The following is a 19206-nucleotide window of genomic DNA, read 5'->3' as shown; positions in this document are numbered from 1 at the left end:
ATGGGGATGAAAACTGTGAGCCGCATGTGGGATAGAGGCCGGGTCCAACCTGATTTGCTCATAATAATAACCCTTCTAGACTGTGAGCCCACTGTTGGGTAGGGACTGTCTCTATATGTTGCCAACTTGGACTACCTAAGCGCTTAGTACAGTGCTCTGCACACAGTAAGGGCTCAATAAATACGACTGATTGAATGAATGAATGGATAATCTATCTCCCCCAGTGTTTAGTACAGTGCTTGGCACGTAGTGAGCGCTAAACAAACACCACAGCCATTAAAACCCTCGCACACGCCGAAGCAAGACGTAGTTTACAGGTGAGGAGGGCCAACAGGAAGATAAAGAGGCTACATTACGTGGCCAGGAAGAGATCCTTCGCTCCGGCGTAGTTGTTACAGACTTCCTTGTCTTCCACGTAGACGGAAACCATGGTGGGAAGGTCAGCGGGAGTTTCGTCGTTCTCCAGATCCACGACGCATTGGCTGCGGACCACCAGGGGTTTGTCACAGCAGGTCTTCAGCTTGCTGGAGAAGGTGTCCTGGTTTTCGCACAGGTGCTTGGTAAGGTCCGCCTGGAAAGGTGGGGAGACGGGAATCGGTGGAATTAGCCTCTCCTTCGCCCGGCCCGGGTTGGAGCGGCAGATGCGGGTCTCTACGTCCGACTCCGGGACCCCGGAAACCGGGCGGGCCTCCCGTCGGCCGACCCGTGCTCCCTCCTCTGAGGGAACGGCAAAACCCCCGGCACCACAATGGGACAGCGCGCCACTATTGCGTGACCTTGGACTGGTCACTTGCCTTCCCTGGGCCTCAGTTTCCTTTCATTCATTCAATCGTATTTATTGAGTGCTTACTTTGTGCCGAGCACTCTACTAAGATTCAATCATATTTATTGAGCGCTTACTGTGTGCCGGGCACTCTACTAAGCGCTTGGGAGAGCGCAGTATAATAGACACATTTCTGCCCACAATGAGCACATGGTGTAGAGGGGGAGATAGACATCATCATCAATCGTATTTATTGAGCGCTTCCTATGTGCAGAGCACTGTACTAAGCGCTTGGGAAGTACAAATTGGCAACAGACATCAATATGAATAAATACATAAGCAGCGTGACAAGCAGCATGAGAAGCAGCGTGGCTCAGTGAGAAGCAGCGTGGCTCAGTGGAAAGAGCCCGGACTTGGGAGTCGGAGGTCACGGGTTCTAATCCCGGCTCCGCCACTTGTCAGCTGGGTGACTTTGGGCAAGTCACTTCACTTCTCTGGGCCTCAGTTACCTCCTCTGTAAAATGGGGATGAAGACTGTGAGTCCCCCAAGGGACAGCCTGATCACCTTATAACCTCCCCAGCGCTTAGAACAGTGCTTTGCACATAGTAAGCGCTTAAACAAATACCATCATTATTATTACAAACAGACAAATAAATAAATTACAGATATATATACAGATATATTACGTATGTGCTGTGGGGATGGAGGGGAGGATGAATGAAGGAGCAAATAAAAGTTATGCAGAAAGGAGTGTGAGAAGAGGAGAGGAGGGCTTCATCAGGGAAGGCTTCTTGGAGGTTTCCTCATCTGTAGAAATGGTAGTGGTATCTGTGTTTCGGCTGTGAGCCCCTACGTGTACATATTATTTGTACATTATGTGCATACATATGTACATTATTTGTACATATTTACTCTATTTTATTTTGTGAATATGCTTTGTTTTGTTCTCTGTCTCCCCCTTCTAGACTGCGAGCCCACTGTTGGGTAGAGACCGTCTCTCTATGTTGCCAACTTGTACTTCCCAAGTGCTAAGTCCAGTGCTCTGCACACAGTAAGCGCTCAATAAATGCGATTGAATGAATGAATGAATGAATGAATGAATGAATGTGGAACAGGGACCGTGTCCAACCCGATTTGCTTAGCTCCACCCCAGAGCTTAGTACGGTGCCTGGAATGCAGTAAGTGCTCAACAGATACTACGATATATTATTACTATTACATGCAGGGTCTCCGGGTTGCGTATACTTAAACACACCCCGGAGCAACCGGCCCTTACCCGGTCCTTCATGCACTCCAGCTGGTCACCATGGCAACACTCCTTGACCACCTTGGCCAAATCCTCCACGACCTTATGGACATCGGCGAAGTCAGCCTTGGGGAACTTCTGGCTCACCTTGGCGACCAGGCTGTTAAGAAAGACCCACCCCCACGAACAGAAACCCTTCAGATTTCCAACTCCATCTAAAACCCACAGGAGACCAGGGTGTAATACAAATATGGAAGCTGACCCATAGGAAGAGCTCGCCCAACTAAACCCTCTTTTCCCCGACTCCCTCTCTCCTTCTTCACAACAATAACAATTAGGGTATCCGTTAAGCGCTTACTAGAAGCCAGGCACTACTATGCACTCGGCTGGGAATGTGTATCTACCCCAGTGATTGAACAGTGCTTGGCACATAGTGAGGCTTAACAAACACCGTAATCATTATTACTGTTATCGGGACCCTTTGAGCACATACTATTTTCCCCACCCTCAGGCCCGAAGCACTTGTGGACTTGGGAAGCAGCGTGGCCCAGTGGAAAGAGTCTGGGGTCATGGGTTTGAATCCCAGCTCCGCCACTTGTCATCTGTGTGACTTTGGGCCTCAGTTCCCTCATCTGGAAAATGGGGATGAAGACGGTGAGCCCCACGTGGGACCACCTGATCACCTTCTATCCCCCCAGCGCTTAGAACAGTGCTTTGCACATAGTAAGCGCTTAAACAAATACCATCATTATTATTATGGACATAGCCGCAATTTATTTATCCATATCAATATCTGTCTCCCCTTCTAGACTGTAAACTCTCTGTGGGCAGAGAAAGTGTCTACCAACTCTGTAGTAAGGTACTATTATTATTATCATGGTATTTATTAAGCGCTTACTATGTGCCAAGCACTGTTCTAAGCACTGGGGTTGATACAAGGTAATCAGGTTGTCCCACGTGAGGCTCACAGTCTTAATCCCCATTTTACCGATGAGGTAACTGAGGCACAGGGAGGCTAAGTGACATTCTAATTATTTTATTTTGTTAATATGCTTTGTTTCGTTGCCTGTCTCCCACTTCTAGCCTGTGAGCCCACTGTTGGGTAGGGACCGTCTCTATATGTTGCAAACTTGTACTTCCCAAGCGCTTTGTACAGTGCTCTGCACACAGTAAGCGCTCAATAAATACGATTGAATGAATGAATGAATGAATGAATGCCCAAAGTCACACAGCTGATAAGTGCCAGAGCCAGAATTAGAACCCATGACCCCCGACTCCCAAACCCGGGCTCTTTCCACTGAGCCCCGCTCCTTCTCTCCCTAGCACTTAGTGCAGTGCTCTGCCCACAGTCAGCACTCAATAAATACCACTGATCGATTGATTCATCGGAGAATCGGTCTAAATGTCACCTGCCTATTTTTTCTCAGCTTTTATTCATTCATTCATTCATTCAATCGTATTTATTGAGCGCTTACTGTGTGCAGAGCACTGGACTAGGCGCTTGGGAAGTACAAGTCGGCAACATATAGAGACAGACCCTACCCAACGGGGGGCTTACAGTCTAGAAGGGGGAGACAGGCAACGAAACAAAACGTATGAACAGAATAAAATAAATAGAATAAATATGTACAAGTAAAATAAATAGAATAAATATGTACAAGTAAAATAAATAGAGTAATAAATCCGTACAAACATATATACATATATACAGGTGCTGTGGGGAGGGGAAGGAGGTAAGGTGGGGGGATGGGGAGGGGAAGAGGGGGAGAGGAAGGAGGGGGCTCAGTGTGGGAAGGCCTCCTGGAGGAGGTGAGCTCTCAGTAGGGCTTTGAAGGGAGCCCTTTAGTACAGTGCTTTTTAGTACGGCCTTTTTAGTACAGTGCTCTGCACGTGCTAAATGCCGAATAAGTTTTATCACTGCTACTACTACTTCGACAAGAGCCCTGGAGGGTTGCGGAAGGAATAAGACTCACGCAGCTTTCATGGCTCTCTCTCCAAACTTCTCGTAAGTAGCACATCGGAACCTCTGCTTGGCACTGTTGAACAACACTTTCTCCTTCAACTCGGGAATCTGGAGAGAGAAGGAAGGGACTTTTCGAGACCGAACACATTCTCTTCGTCTTTCCTGCTGAGAAGCGGCGGGACCTCGTGGGTCGAGCACGGGCCTGGAGTCGGAAGAACCTGGGTTCTAATCCCGGTTCCAACCGCTCGTCCGCTGTGGGACTTTGGACAGGTCACTTCGCTTCTCTGCGCCTCATCCGTAAAATGGGGATTAAGACTGTGAGCCCCGCTGGGACACGGACCGTGTCCAACCGAGCGGCGTGGCTCGGTGGAAAGAGCCCGGGCTTTGGAGTCAGAGGTCCAGGGTTCAAATCCCGGCTCCGCCAACTGTCATCATCAATCGCATTTATTGAGCTCTTACTGTGTGCAGAGCACTTGTCAGCTGTGTGACTTTGGGCAAGTCGCTTCCCTTCTCTGGGCCTCAGTGACCTCATCTCTAAAATGGGGATGAAGACTGGGAGCCCCCCGTGGGACAACCTCATCGCCTTGTAACCTCACCAGTGCTGAGAACAGTGCTTTGCACATAATAAGCGCTTAACAAATGCCATTATTATTGTTATTATTACCTAGCCCCGCGCTCAGCACCGTAATCAACGCTTAACAAATACCATAAAAAATGTTGAGGGCAAGGTGGTAGTCCAAGTGGCACAGGGAAGTGGAAGCCACCACCACTGGCTGTTTGCCTGGAGCCCGGAAGAGAGTTGTCCCAACCCTTTGGGATCATGGCTGAGAAGAAATAACTCTAATTCCCCCTAGACTGTAAGCTCCCTGTGAGCAAGGATTGTAGTGAACTCTCCCAAGCACCGGGGCTATGTCCTGCAGTGCTGGAGGAGACAGGGCAGCGCGGCTCAGTGGAAAGAGCCTGGGCTTTGGAGTCAGAGGTTATGGGTTCAAATCCCGGCCCTGCCAATTGTCTGCTGTGTGACTTTGGTCAAGTCACTTCGCTTCTCTGGGCCTCAGTTCCCTCCTCTGTAAAATGGGGATGAAGACTGTGAGCCCCCCGTGGGACAACCTGATCACCTTGTAACCTCCCCAATGCTTAGAACAGTGCTTTGCACATCCTTCCCCACAGCACATGTATATATGTTTGTACATATTTTTTTACTCAATTTATTTATTTATTTATTTTACTTGTACATATCTATTCTATTTATTTTATTTTGTTAGTATGTTTGGTTTTGTTCTCTGTCTCCCCCTTTTAGACTGTGAGCCCACTGTTGGGTAGGGACTGTCTCTATATGTTGCCAATTTGTACTTCCCAAGCGCTTAGTACAGTGCTCTGCACATAGTAAGCGCTCAATAAATACGATTGATGATGATGATGATGATAGTAAGCATTTAATAAATGCCATTATTATTATTATCATTATCTGCCAGGGCTGGAGGTACTGGAGTGGTGGCCTGCTAGTACTGGAGGTGATAATAATAAGAAGAATAATTACGGTATCTGTTAAGCGCTTACTACATGCCAGGCACTGTACTAAGCACAGTGTTGGATACAAACCGTGGCTCAGTGGAAAGAGCCCGGGTTCTGGAGTCAGAGGTCATGGGTTCAAATCCCGGCTCCGCCAATTGCCAGCTGTGTGACTTTGGGCAAATCACTTACCTTCTCTGGGCCTCAGTTCCCTCCTCTGTAAAATGGGGATGAAGACTGTGAGCCCCCCGTGGGACAACCTGATCACCTTGTAACCTCCCCAGTGCTTAGAACAGTGCTTTGCACATAGTGGGCGCTTAATAAATGCTATCATTATTATTATTATTATTATTAGTTGCCAGGGCTGGAGGTACTGGAGCGGTGGCCTGCTAGTACTGGAGGTGATAATAATAAGAACAGTGCTTTGCACATAGTAAGCGCTTAACAAATACCATCATTATTATAAGAAGAAGAATTATGGTATCTGTTAAGCACTTACTACATGCCAGGCACTGTACTAAGCGCCGGGGTGGATACAAACAAATCAGGCTGGACACAGTCCCTTGTCCCACAGTCTCAATATGGATTTTACAGATGCGGTAACTGAGACAAAGAGAAGCGAAGTGACTTACCCAAGGTCACGCAGCAGATAAGTGGCAGAGCGAGGATTCGAACTCACGATCTCCGATTCCCAGGCCTGGGCTCTGTCCACTAGGCTATGTTGCTTCTTGCCCCGGCACGTCGGGCCCACCTTCGGCACCGAGGCGGATCCCGATCTCTCAGCCGGTGGGCATCCCGTCCGGGGCGGCCAGTTGCCCAGGTGGCCGACTCTTACCTTATGTTGCCAACTTGTACTTCCCAACCGCTTAGTACAGTGCTCTGCACACAGTAAGCGCTCAATAGATATGATTGAATGAATGACTCCCACAGCACATATGCATCTATTTGTAGATATCTATAATTGATTGTTTTATCTATTTGCATTAATGTCTGTCTCCCCCTCTAAACCGTGAGCTCGTTGTTGGGTAGGGACCGTCTCTATATGTTGTCAACTTGGACTTCCCAAGCGCTTAGTACAGTGTTCCGTACACAGTAAGTGCTCAATAAATATGACTCAATGAATGAATGAATGAATGTTTCCAACTTGTACTTCCCAAGCGCTTAGTACAGTGCTCTGCACACAGTAAGCGCTCAATAAATATGATTGAATGAATGACTCCCACAGCACATATGCATCTATCTGTAGCTATCTGTAATTGATTGTTTTATCTATTTGCATTAATGTCTGTCTCCCCCTCTAGACCGTGAGCTCGTTGTTGGGTAGGGACCGTCTCTATATGTTGCCAACTTGGACTTCCCAAGCGCTTAGTACAGTGTTCCGTACACAGTAAGCGCTCAATAAATACGATTGAATGAATGAATGAATGAATGAATGTCTCCAACTTGTACTTCCCAAGCGCTTAGTACAGTGCTCTGCACACAGTAAGCGCTCAATAAATAGGATTGAATGAATAAATACGACATTGATTGATTACCTTCTCCTTGAGGCAGGCCCCCTGGTCAGCCTCTTTGCAGCACTCCTTCAGGTCATCTTCGTACTCGTGAGCGTAGTAGAGGAGCGCGGACCCGTAGGCGTAGGGGTGCCGCCTGGCCACTTCATACAGGTACCTAGAGGGCAAAGAGATAATAATAATAATAATAATAATAATAATAATAATAATAATAATAATAATAATAATAATAATAATAATAATGATGATGGCATTTGTTAAGCGGAAGAGATGGTCAGCCGACCCCCCTCCTCCGGACTGGGCAGCCCCTTCCCGGGCGGAAGCCACCACCGCAGAAGCAGCGTGGCTCAGTGGAAAGAGCCAGGGCTTGGGAGCCGGAGGTCATGGGTTCAAATCCCAGCTCCGCCGATTTCCCGCTGTGTGACTTCGGGCAAGTCACTTCACTTCTCTGGGCCTCAGTTCCCTCATCTGTCAAATGGGGATGAAGACTGGGAGTCCCCCCGTGGGACAACCTGATCACCTTGCAACCTCCCCAGCGCTTAGAACAGTGCTTGGCATGTAGTAAGCGCTTAATAAATGCTATCATTATAATTATTATTATTTCCCCTGCGGTCCCGAGTCCGCTGCGAGGGGCGGGAAGAGAGGGGTTGGCCCGGCCATTCTCCTGAAGGATTTCACCTTCCTGGGATAATAATAATAATGATGGCATTTGTTAAGCACTTACTATGTGCAAAGAACTGTTTTATGCGCTGGGGAGGATACGAGGTGATCAGGTTGTCCCACGTGGGGCTCCCAGTCTTCATCCCCATTTGACAGATGAGGGAACTGAGGCCCGGAGAAGTTAAGGGACTTGCCCAAAGTCACACAGCTGACAAGTGGCTCAGCCGGGATTTGAACCCATGACCTGTGACTCCCAAGCCCGGGCTCTTTCCACTGAGCCACGCTGCTTCCCCTAGATCTTCCCAGAAGTGGTCCCGGGGTCACCTGGGACCCCGGGAGCCGAGGGCAGGGCGGCAGCCTGAGTTTCGGGAAAGCACCCTAAATCCCGAGGAACTGGCAGCAGTTCTTGGGTTGCAAATGATTCCGCTTCACGTACTCGACAAAAATGGGTACTCCTGCCCCCCTGCTCTGTTCCTAGCAACTACCAAGGGTTGCACCCCTTGGCATTGGTTCTACTGAAAAGCAGCAGCCCCAGCACTTAGAACAGTGCTTTGCACATAGTAAACGCTTAATAAATGCCATTATTATTATTCTAATCCCATCCCTGCCACCTGTCTGCTGTGTGACCTTGGGCAAGTCACTTAACTCTTCTGTGCCTCTATTAGCTCCCCTATAAAATAGGGATCGAGACTGTGAGCCCCCCATGGGACGGGGACTGTGTCCAACCAGATTTGCTTGAATCCACCCCAGCACTTAGTACAGTGTCTGGAACGTGGTAAGCACTTAGCAAACACCGTAATCATTATCATCAGTGCTTAAAACAGTGCTTTGCACATAGTAAGTGCTTAATAAATGCCATTATTATTATTATTATCTCCTTTCCTGGGGTTTCCCAACCCAAGGAGCACAATAGTACGTCCAGCAGCTCGACTGTACTATCCCAAGCGCTCAGTACAGCGATCTGCACCCAACAGGGCCCCAGTAAATATTACCAATCGATCGATTAGCTACTGGGGTCTTTCGACAACCTTGGGGTGGTCCCTTGGACCTGCTCCGTCTGAGAACCGAGAGCCTCCTCCCCGGGTCCCGCTCGGCAAGGTGGGAGGTCAGTCAATCAATCGATCGTATTTATTGAGCGCTTACTGTGTGCAGAGCACTGTACTAAGCGCTTAGGAAGTACAAGTTGGCAACATATGGGAGATGGGAGGGACCTGGGGGTGTCCCCGCCCGGGTCAGGGGGGGTGTCCACTCTCTTACTTTCCCACGAACAGCTTCTTGTTGTCCTCGTACTCCTTGCAGAGCACGGCAGCTTCCGGCCTGGTGAAGGGAGGGACGTCGGGGGTGTCATCTTTGTGTTTCAGTAAACATTCGGCTTTCTCGGCGTCCGCTTTAGTGCAGCATTCGGCCAGCTCCGCGTAGGAGTCCTGCAGGTGTTCGGCCTTGCATAGCTCCTCCGCAAACACGAGGGACTGGCTCGGGGAAAGGGAAGGTTATATCACCGACTTTTTATGCCAGCCAGTCCCAAGCGGTACCCTTGACTCCTCTCTCTCATTCAGTACTTCCCAAGCACTTAGTCCAGTGCTCTGCACACAGTAAGCGCTCAATAAATACGATCGAATGAACGAATGAACCCCACAGAGTCGATCCGTCTCTAAATCTGGTCCCTTCAACATGCACGACATCGCTGAGATCCACCCTTTCCTCTGCATCTAAATGCTCCCATGTTAATACAACCACTTCTCCTATCCCGCTTCGATTACTCTATCTGCCTCCTTGCTGATAATAAGAATAATAATAATGGCATTTATTAAGCGCTTACTATGTGCAAAGCACTGTTCTAAGCGCTGGGGAGGATACAAGGTGATGAGGTTGTCCCATGCGGGGCTCACGGTCTTAATCCCCATTTTACAGATGAGGGAACTGAGGCACAGAGAAGTGACGTGCCTTGCCCAACGTCACACAGCTGAAAAGCGGCAGAGCCGGGAGTTGAACCCACGACCTCCGACTCCAAAGCCTGTGCTCTTTCCACTGAGCCACGCTGCTTCTCTCTCTCCTGATCTCCTCCTTTCTGAGGAAGTGGGAGAAGGTAGGAAGGCGCGAAAGCTCATTCATCCATTCAATCGTATTTATTGAGCGCTTACCGTGTGCAGAGCACTGGACTGAGCACTAGGGAAGTACAAGTTGGCGACATATAGAGACGGTCCCTACCCAACAGCGGGCTCACAGTCTAGAAGACTAGCTCAGAATGGTTCTCTAAATTGTTCTCATCCTCTCCCGTCTCGTCAACTCCCCGGGGCCTGGCTGAGCTCCCTGTCCTGCGATCGGATATTCAGATTGTTCATCGGGAAATGGGGGCCGCTTGAAGACTGGAATCACTCCAAGGTCTGAATCTTGAATCTGAATTTTCGACTGTGAGCCCTCTGTTGGGTCTCTATAAGTTGCCAACTTGTACTTCCCAAGCGCTTAGTACAGTGCTCTGCACACAGTAAGTGCTCAATAAATACGATTGATGATGATGATGATGATGATGATGATGATGATGATGAATCCGCCGAGGGGGCAAGACGAGGGAGAGGCGGACCCCCGGCCACCCTACATCCAGTGAGCCGTGGCTAGGACCACTCAGGACTCCTCAGAGCTTTCCCAGACCCATCAGAGAAGCAACGTGGCCTAGTGAAAAGAGCACGAGACTGAGACTCAGAGGGCCTGGCCTCTAATCCCGGCTCTGCCGATTGCTCCCTGTGCGATTTGCGCGAGTCGCTTAACTTCCCCGTGCCTCCGTTTCCTCAGCTGTAAAATGTGGATTTAATAACAATGATGGCATTTGTAAAGCGCTTACTATGTGCGAAGAACTTTTCTAAGCGCTGGGGAGATACAGGGTGATCAGGTTGTCCCACGGGGGGCTCACGGTCTTAATCCCCATTTTACAGATGAGGAAACTGAGGCTCAGAGAAGTGAAGTGACCCGCCCAAAGTCACCCAGCTGACAAGTGGCGGAGCCGGGATTAGAACCCATGACCTCTGACTCCCAAGCCCACGCTCTTTCCACGGAGCCCCGCTGATCTCCCTCCTACTTAAAACTGTGAGCCCCTGGGTGGGACAGGGACTGTGTCCGACCTAATTAACTTGTACCCATCCAAGTGTTTAGAACAGAGTTTGACACTTAATAGGCGCTTAATAAGTACCTTAAAAGAAAACAAACAAACGAGCCCAGAATTCTACCTCTGACTGCGGCGGTTGGAAGCTTGGTTGCCCTCCTGGTCATTCGTTCGATCGTATTTATTGAGTGCTTACCGTGTGTAGAGCACTCTACTAAGCGCTTGGGAGAAGCCCTTCTCCCTTCTCGCGCTTCTCCCCCTTCTAGACTGTTCTCCCCCTTCTAGACTGTAAGCCCACTCTTGGGTAGGGAACGTCTCTGTATGTTGCCAACTTGTACTTCCCAAGCGCTTAGTACAGTGCTCTGCACACAGTAAGCGCTCAATAAATACGATTGATTGATTGATTGAGAATACAATAAACAGGCACGTTCCCTGCCCACAACGAGCTTACAGTCTGGGAGGGGGAGACAGACATCGATACAAAAACCTAAGTGTTGTGGGACTGAGGCGGGAAAGAACAGAGGGAGCGAGTCAGGGTGACCCAGAAGGGAGAAGAGGAAAGGAAGGCTTAGTCTGGGAAGGCCTCCAAGAGGCCTTCAATAAGACTTTAATCAATCAATCAATCAATCAATCAATCGTATTTATTGAGCACTTACTGTGTGCAGAGCACTGTACTAAGCGCTTGGGAAGTACAAGCTGGCAACATATAGAGGGGGACAGAGGGGACAGTCACTGTCTGGTGGTAGGGACCGTCTCTATATGTTGCCGACTTGTACTTCCCAAGAGCTTAGTACAGTGCTCTGCATACAGTAAACACTCAATAAATACGATTGAATGAATGAATGAATGAATGGATTGAGAAGGGAGGGTATTCCAGGCCAGAGGCGGGATGTTGGAATGCCCTCCCTCCACACATTCTCCAAACTAGCTCTCTTCCTCCCTTTAAAGCCCTACTGAGAGCTCACCTCCTCCAGGAGGCTTTCCCTGAGAAGGGAGGGTATTCCAGGCCAAAGGCGGGATGTTGGAATGCCCTCCCTCCACACATTCTCCAAACTAGCTCTCTTCCTCCCTTTAAAGCCCTACTGAGAGCTCACCTCCTCCAGGAGGCTTTCCCAGACGGAGCCCCCTTTTTCCTCTCCTCCTCCCCATCACCCCCCGACTGGTCCCTACCTCCTTTCCCTCCCCACAGCATTGTATAGATTTGTACAGATTTATTACTCTATTTATTACAGTTGTACATATTTACTACTCTATTTTATTATTGATGTGCATATCCCCTCCTCCCGCTCCCCATCCCCCTGCCTTACCTCCTTCCCCTCCCCACAGCACCTGTATATATGTATATACGTTTGTAGGGATTTATTACTCTATTTATTTATTTTATTTGTACATATTTATTCTATTTAATTTATTTTGTTAATACGTTTGGTTTTATTCTCTGTCTCCCCCTTCTAGACTGTGAGCCCACTGTTGGGTAGAGACCGTCTCTCTGTGTTGCCAACTTGTACTTCCCAAGTGCTTGGTACAGTGCTCTGCACACAGTAAGTGCTCAATAAATACGATTGAATGAATGAATGAATAATTCTATCTATTACGATGGTTTTGACACCTGTCTACGTGTTTGTTTTGTCGTCTGTCTCCCCCTCCTAGACCGTGAGCCCGCCGTTGGGTAGGGACCGTCTCTAGATGTTACCGACTTGTACTTCCCAAACGCTTAGTACGGTGCTCCGCACCCAGTAAGCGCTCAATAAATACGATTGAACGAATGAATGTTGGAGGCGAGATAGGCGACATCTACGATCCCGCTTAGAGATGGACCGTCCAACACCCCTCAGCCTTCCCCTCCTCTCCCCCAAACTTCTCTCCAGTAGCTCGTAGGACTCGGCTCCTTGAGGACCCAAGAACTCTCTCCGAACTGAGACGACAGAAGGAAGGAAGATGGGTCCCCTTTCTCGGCTAGAGGGGTAGGACCGGAGTCACCGGAGGGTCAGAGGGGTGACGACAGCCACCCCCAAGCCCAGCCCACACTCACCGGGGACTTGTCACAACCCGCGTGGCTCTCGTCGTCGGCGCAGGCTTTGGCCAACTCCAAGACGGTCTCCGCCAGCTTCAGTTGCCGATCGAAAGGGCATTTCTGGAGGTACTGAGAAAACGTGACCAGGGCCCTGAAACACAGCACCGGTTAGTCTCGGGAGCGGAAACGCAAATCGGCGCCACGGGACTTGAGCTTACTCTGGTCCCAGACCGCCCTTCCGCAGAGAGGTCAACCCCGGGCCAATGGGTCAGTTGGTTCAATCAGGGACCCGAGGAAGACAGAAGCAGAAAATGTGGAACTTTTAGAACCGGGTCCGGCCCAGCCGGCCTGAACCAGGCTCTGTGGGAATTACCCAGAACCGCCCAGCCAAAGATGGGAGTCACACTGTATGATCATTATATTGCCATTGTTATATCATACTCTCCCAAGCGCTCAGTACAGTGCTCCGCACCCAGTAAGCACTGGATAAATATGATGGATTATCTCAAATCGGAATTCTGAGCCTCTCCTAGCACCTCCACTTGAACAGGCCTCAAGGACCCGTCCACTTCCTTTTGGCCGTTTGGATGCTCAAGCAGTATCTATCTCAGAGTCCCATTTCATAGAACCATCAAGTGGCCTCGGTGAATGGAATGGAATTTCCCAAGATTTGCTTACAGGGCTTTGAAATGATCTTCTCCCAACTCCTTGTAACGGTGGCCAAGCTCACTCTTGTCTGGAAAAGACACAGAACAGAAGGCTCTAGCGAACTGCTACCCGAGCAACGCGTTTCTTAGCCGACAGTATCCAGGGGGCTGTTTCTGACTGAGCCCGGGTGGGTTTCCAACAGCCCAAGGAATCCCTACGCCGAAGGCGATCTCCCGGCCCATTTCTTTCTGTCCCTCCTCCCATGCTTAGTACAGTGAGAACTACACACATACTCAATAAATACCAGTGTCACTCCATTATTCTATACTCCTCGAGCATCTAATACAGTGCACTCCACCAATGAGCACTCAATATATGCTATGGCCACTACTACTACTACTACTACTACTACTACTACTACTACTACTACTACTACTACTATTACTATTGTTATTTCCACTCCTCCACGACTGCTAGAGCAGGTTCTGGAGCCTGATAATAATAATAACGGCATTTTTTATTAAGCGCTTACTATGTGCAAAGCACTGTTCTGAGCGCTGGGGAGGTTACAAGGTGATCAGGTTGTCCCACGGGGGGCTCACAGTCTTATTATTAATAATAATAATAATGATGCCTGTTAAGCGCTTACGATGTGCCGAGCACTGTTCTAAGTGCTGGGGTAGATACAAGTTAATCAGGTTGGACACAGTCCCTGTCCCACTTGGGGCTCACAGTCTTAATCCCCATTTTACAGATGAGGGAACTGAGGCCCAGAGAAGGGAAGTGACTGGCTCAAGGCCACACAGCAGACGTGTGGCGGAGACGGGATTAGAACCCGGGTCTTTCTGACTCTCAGGCCCCCGTTCTACTCATTAGGCCATTTTGCTTCTCCCAACCTGTTGGGAGGATGCCAGACCTAGGGGGCATTTACAGATGCCCGGACACTTTTCGCACAACTCTAATTGTAATAATGATAATAATTGTGGTATTTGTTAAGTGCTTGCTATGTGCCAAGCACTGTTCTAATACAGAATAATCAGGTTGTCCCACGTGGGACTCACAGTCTTCATCTACATTTTACAGCTGAGGTAACTGGGGCACAGAGGAGTTAAGTGGCTTGCCCAGGGTCACACAGCAGACTAGTGGCGGAGCCGGAATTAGAACCCGTGACCTCTGACTCCCAAGCTCATGCTCTTTCCGCTAAATCCTGCCACCCCTCGGGGGGCTCAGCAGTCCAAGTGCTGGGCTGGGGGTGTAGGGATATGTGTTTTTCTCTTTGGCTAAGACCGTGGCCCTTAGGAGAGATTAAGGCCCCCGTCCTCCCCCTGGCCTGGAATGCCCTCCCTCCTCACATCCGCCAAACTAGCCCTCTTCCTCCCTTCAAAGCCCTACTGAAAGCTCACCTCTTCCAGGAGGCCTTCCCAGACTGAACCCCCCTTTTCCTCTGCTCTTCCTCCCCTCCCCATCTCCCCGACCGCCTCCCTCTGCTCTACCTCCCTCCCCGCCCTACAGCTCTTGCGTATATTTGTAGCTATTTATTATTCTATTAATTTCATTGATGATGTGTAGCTATCCATAGAGAAGCAGCGTGGCTCAGTGGAAAGAGCCTGGGCTTTGGAGTCAGAGGTCACGGGTTCAAATCCCAGCTCCGCCAATTAGCTGTGTGACTTTGGGCAAGTCACTTCAGTTCTCTGGGCCGCAGTTCCCTCATCTGGGAAATGGGGATGAAGACTGTGAGCCCCCCGTGGGACAACCTGATCACCTTGTAAGCTCCCCAGAGCTCAGAACAGTGCTTTGCACATAGTAAATGCTTAACAAATGCCATTATTATTATTATATCTATAATTCTACTGATCTATGCTATTGATGCCTGTCTACTTGTTTCGGTTTTTTGTCTGTCTCCCGCCTTCCAGACTGTGAGCCCGTTGGTGGGCAAGGATTGTCTCTACGTGTTGCCGAATTGAACTTTCCAAGCATTTAGTACAGTGCTCTGCACACGGTAAGCGCTCAATGAATACGACTGAATGAATGACTGACCCTTTCCCCCGGTTTTAGAGATGGAACACCTTCCCCTCCACAGCACCAGAGAGACACCTCTTTAGGCACCACAGAGACAGCGGCCGTGGTCATCAATCTGGTCTCACCGCTCCCATAACCAATTTAGGAGAAAACCCCACTCAGAGGACGTGGACTGGCGGCCAACGTCCGAGGCTGACCGCCAACTCTTTTTAGCGAGAACCTAAATGAGCGAAAGAAGGGGTTCTTACGAGCATCTCTGCGGAACAGTTCCCTGGAGTGAGCTGAGCTGAAGAGGAGGAGGACGGAGATGAAGGTGACCCACTTCATCTTGCCAGTTGTTGGGCTGGAGAGTGGAGCAAAGGTAGGACGACTGAAGGAAAATGAGCTCTAATATACTTTTTGCGGACCGATAATTGCCAATTATTAACCCCAGGCCTCCGGGTATTTCTCTGTTCTCCACCCCCTCACCGATTTCAAAATTCGGACTATTCCTGCCAATAATTTGTTTGACAAAAACCACTTGCGCATATTTGCCCGCTGGTTTTTTGAAAGACCTTGTCCATTGATTAAAATAGCTTATCACACGACAAACAAGAATTTAAATGGTGTGTACCTTTCACTGTCCGTCGTGTCCTTTAGCTGAGACCCTACATTCAGACACCGGCGATTTCGATACTTGTCAAAAATTAACTCGGACGACGGGTGAGGTGAGTGAGCCGCGTCTGGGTTCAGGAACTCAGCCACGGATTGTTCCAGCTACCTGCTGCCACCCCCAAGGATGGGAAGAAGGCCAGCAGAGGCATTCGGTTTCGGGGGGAGAGGGCGGCTCTGTCGTAGATGCCGCGGTCCACCCACGACCGACGCTTGCCCAATTTGGCAACTCCATTTGGCCCGGGAAGCCCACCGGGACCCGGTGGCTGAGGGAGCTAAGAAAATGTCTGCAGGATCGGGTGGTTTTACCCCTCCTCTGGTCCTCGGAAAGCCATTTCCCACTCTAGTCTTCCCTGCTGAATAATAATCATAATTGCGGCATTTGTTAAGTGCTTACTATGATGTGCCCAACACTGTACTGAGCGCTGGGGTGGATGCAACCAAATCAGGTTGGACACAGTCCCTGTCCCACGTGGGGCTCGCCATCTCAATTCCCATTCTACAGATAAGGGAACTGAGGCCCAGAGGAGTGAAGCTGCCTTGCCCAAAGTCACACAGCAGACAAGTGGCAGAGCCGGGATTAGAACCCATGACCTTCTGACTCCCGGGCCCGGGCTCTAGCCACTAGGCCATGCTGCTTTTCCGTATGATCATCAGCTGGGAGCTAATGCCCAGTGACCCACTGTAGCTTAGTAACAAGATTCTTCTCTGTTCTTGAGGAGAAGTCTTGAAGAATGGTGGCGGCAAGGGAACCCAAGCTGTCCTAGAAATTACGGAAAAAGCACCCGCATTCATTTATTCGATCGCATTTAATGAGCATTTACTGTGTGCAGAGCATTGTACTAAGTGCTCGGAAAGTTCAATTTGGCAGCAGATAGAGACAATCCCTACCCAACAATGGGCTCACAGTCTAGAAGGGGGAGACAGACAGCAAAACAAAACAGGTAGACAAGTACACCATCAAAATAAATAAATAGAATTATAGCTATATGCACAGCCAGTCCACGGCCGACTCAATCCTGTCAATCTGACTGAGTCAATCGATCCATCAATCAATCCGTCGATCATCTTTACGGAGCGCTTACTGTATGCAAAACACCGTACTCAGCTCCTAGTAGAGTACGGTAAATCACAGTTGGTAGATATGTTCCCTGTCCACAATAATAATAATGATGGCATTTGTTAAGCGCTTACTATGTGCAAGCACTGTTCTAAGCGCTGGGGAGGTTACAAGGTGATCAAGTTGTCCCACCGGGGGCTCACAGTTTTAATCCCCATTTTACAGATGAGGTAACTGAGGCCCAGAGAAGTTAAGTGACTCGCCCAAGGTCACACAGCTGACAGGTGGCGGAGTCGGAATTTGAACCCATGACCTCTGACTCCAATCAATCAATCAATCAATCAATCGTATTTATTGAGCGCTTACTGTGTGCAGAGCACTGTACTAAGCACTTGGGAAGTACAAAGCTCAGGCTCTTTCCACTGAGCCAGGAGGCCTTCCCAGACTGAGCCCCTTCCTTCCTCTCTCCCTCGTCCCCCTCTCCATCCCCCCATCTTACCTCCTTCCCTTCTCCACAGCACCTGTATACATGTATATATGTTTGTACATATTTATTACTCTATTTATTTATTTATTTATTTTACTTGCACATATCTATTCTATTTATTTTATTTTGTTAGTATGTTTGGTTTTGTTCTCTGTCTCCCCCTTTTAGACTGTGAGCCCAATGTTGGGTAGGGACTGTCTCTATATGTTGCCAATTTGTACTTCCCAAGCGCTTAGTCCAGTGCTCTGCACATAGTAAGCGCTCAATAAATACGATTGATGATGATGATGATGATGAGCCACGCTGCTTCTCTACAAGCTAGCGACACGTCGTCCTTTGAGTTAGTCGTAGCATTTCTTCTGGGTCTACTATGGGTATAATTTTCTCCTACTCTACTAGTTCCCTTACCCCAAATCTGTTTTAATGTCAGTCTCCCCGCTAAACTCCTTGTGGGCAAGGATCACGCCAACCAGCTCGATTGTATTGTATTCTCCCGAGGGCTTAGTACAGTGTTCTGCGCACAGCAAGTGCTCTATAAATACCATTAATTGATTGTTTGTGGAGAGGCGGTGTGGCCTAGCACTGGCTTGAGAGCCAAAAGAACCTGAGTTCTAATCCTGGCTTCTCCACCTGTCTGCTGTGAGACCCTGGACAAGTTACTTCACTTCTCTGTGCCTCGGTTACCTCATCTCTAAAATGGGGATTTAAACCGGAGGCCCCATGTGGGACAGGGACTGTGGCCAATCCAATTTGTTTGTAGCCACCCCAGCGCTTAGTACACTGCCTGGCACATAGTAAGCGCTTTACAGATACCACAAATTATTATTATCACTGTTCTTAAGAGAAGCAGCGTGGCTCAGTGGAAAGAGCACGGGCTTTGGAGTCAGTGGTCGTGGGTTCACATCCCGGCTCCGCCAATTGTCAGCTGTGTGACCTTGGGCAAGTCACTTAACTTTTCTGGGCCTCAGTTACCTCATCTGTGAAATGGGGGTTGACTGTGAGCCCCCCGTGGGACAACCTGATCACCTTGTATCCCCCCAGTGCTTAGAACAGTGCTTTGTACATAGTAAGCGCTTAATAAATGCCATCACCAACACCATTGAGGGCAGGGTATATCATCATCAATTGTATTTATTGAGTGCTTACTATGTGCAGAGCATTGTACTAAGTGCTTGGGAAGTACAAATTGGCAACATAGTATATAGTAAGCACTTAACGAATTCCACAATTATAATTATTATTATTATTGTTACTGTGAGCAGGGCATAGTCCTTGGCCCTGGGGGAGACAGAACAAGACATGGTCTCTGATCTCAGCGAGGCCTATCAACAGTGGCTATCTGGATAAGTCAGTCGGTCAGTCAGTTGTACTTATTGAGTGCTTACTATGTGCAGATCACTGTACTAAGTGCTTGAGAAGCAGCGTGGCTCGGTGGAAAGAGCCCGGGCTTTGGAGTCAGAGGCCATGGGTTCAAATCCCAGCACCGCCAATTGTCAGCTGTGTGACTTTGGGCAAGTCACCTCACTTCTCTGGGCCTCAGTTACCTCATCTGAAAAATGGGGATTAAGACTGTG

General features: G+C 49.0%; 1 protein-coding gene and 1 long non-coding RNA gene across 2 annotated transcripts in view; one reads left to right on the top strand and one right to left on the bottom strand.

Moving 5' to 3' along the window:
- Positions 1–15789, bottom strand: part of ALB (albumin) — a 29736-nt gene extending 13947 nt beyond the window's left edge. The window contains exons 1-8 of the mRNA XM_038759138.1: positions 15683–15789; positions 13446–13503; positions 12786–12918; positions 8914–9125; positions 7021–7153; positions 3984–4081; positions 2041–2170; positions 357–571 (exon numbers count right to left, since the gene is read on the bottom strand). Of these exons, the coding sequence (XP_038615066.1) occupies positions 357–571; positions 2041–2170; positions 3984–4081; positions 7021–7153; positions 8914–9125; positions 12786–12918; positions 13446–13503; positions 15683–15761 (1058 nt within the window). The 5' untranslated portion in view covers positions 15762–15789. The remainder of the gene's footprint in view (positions 1–356; positions 572–2040; positions 2171–3983; positions 4082–7020; positions 7154–8913; positions 9126–12785; positions 12919–13445; positions 13504–15682) is intronic.
- On the top strand, positions 12925–15814 carry LOC119939242. The gene is made up of 3 exons (XR_005454656.1): positions 12925–13501; positions 14499–14503; positions 15686–15814. It is a non-coding gene; the product is annotated as an uncharacterized LOC119939242 (long non-coding RNA).
- Positions 15815–19206: the final 3392 nt, after the last annotated feature.

Source organism: Tachyglossus aculeatus, chromosome 17 (genome assembly GCF_015852505.1).
Source record: "Tachyglossus aculeatus isolate mTacAcu1 chromosome 17, mTacAcu1.pri, whole genome shotgun sequence".
Classification (NCBI taxonomy): Eukaryota; Metazoa; Chordata; class Mammalia; order Monotremata; family Tachyglossidae; genus Tachyglossus; species Tachyglossus aculeatus.
The sequence above is the reverse complement of the archived record's forward strand: the minus strand, read 5'-3'. Positions and strand labels throughout refer to the sequence as shown.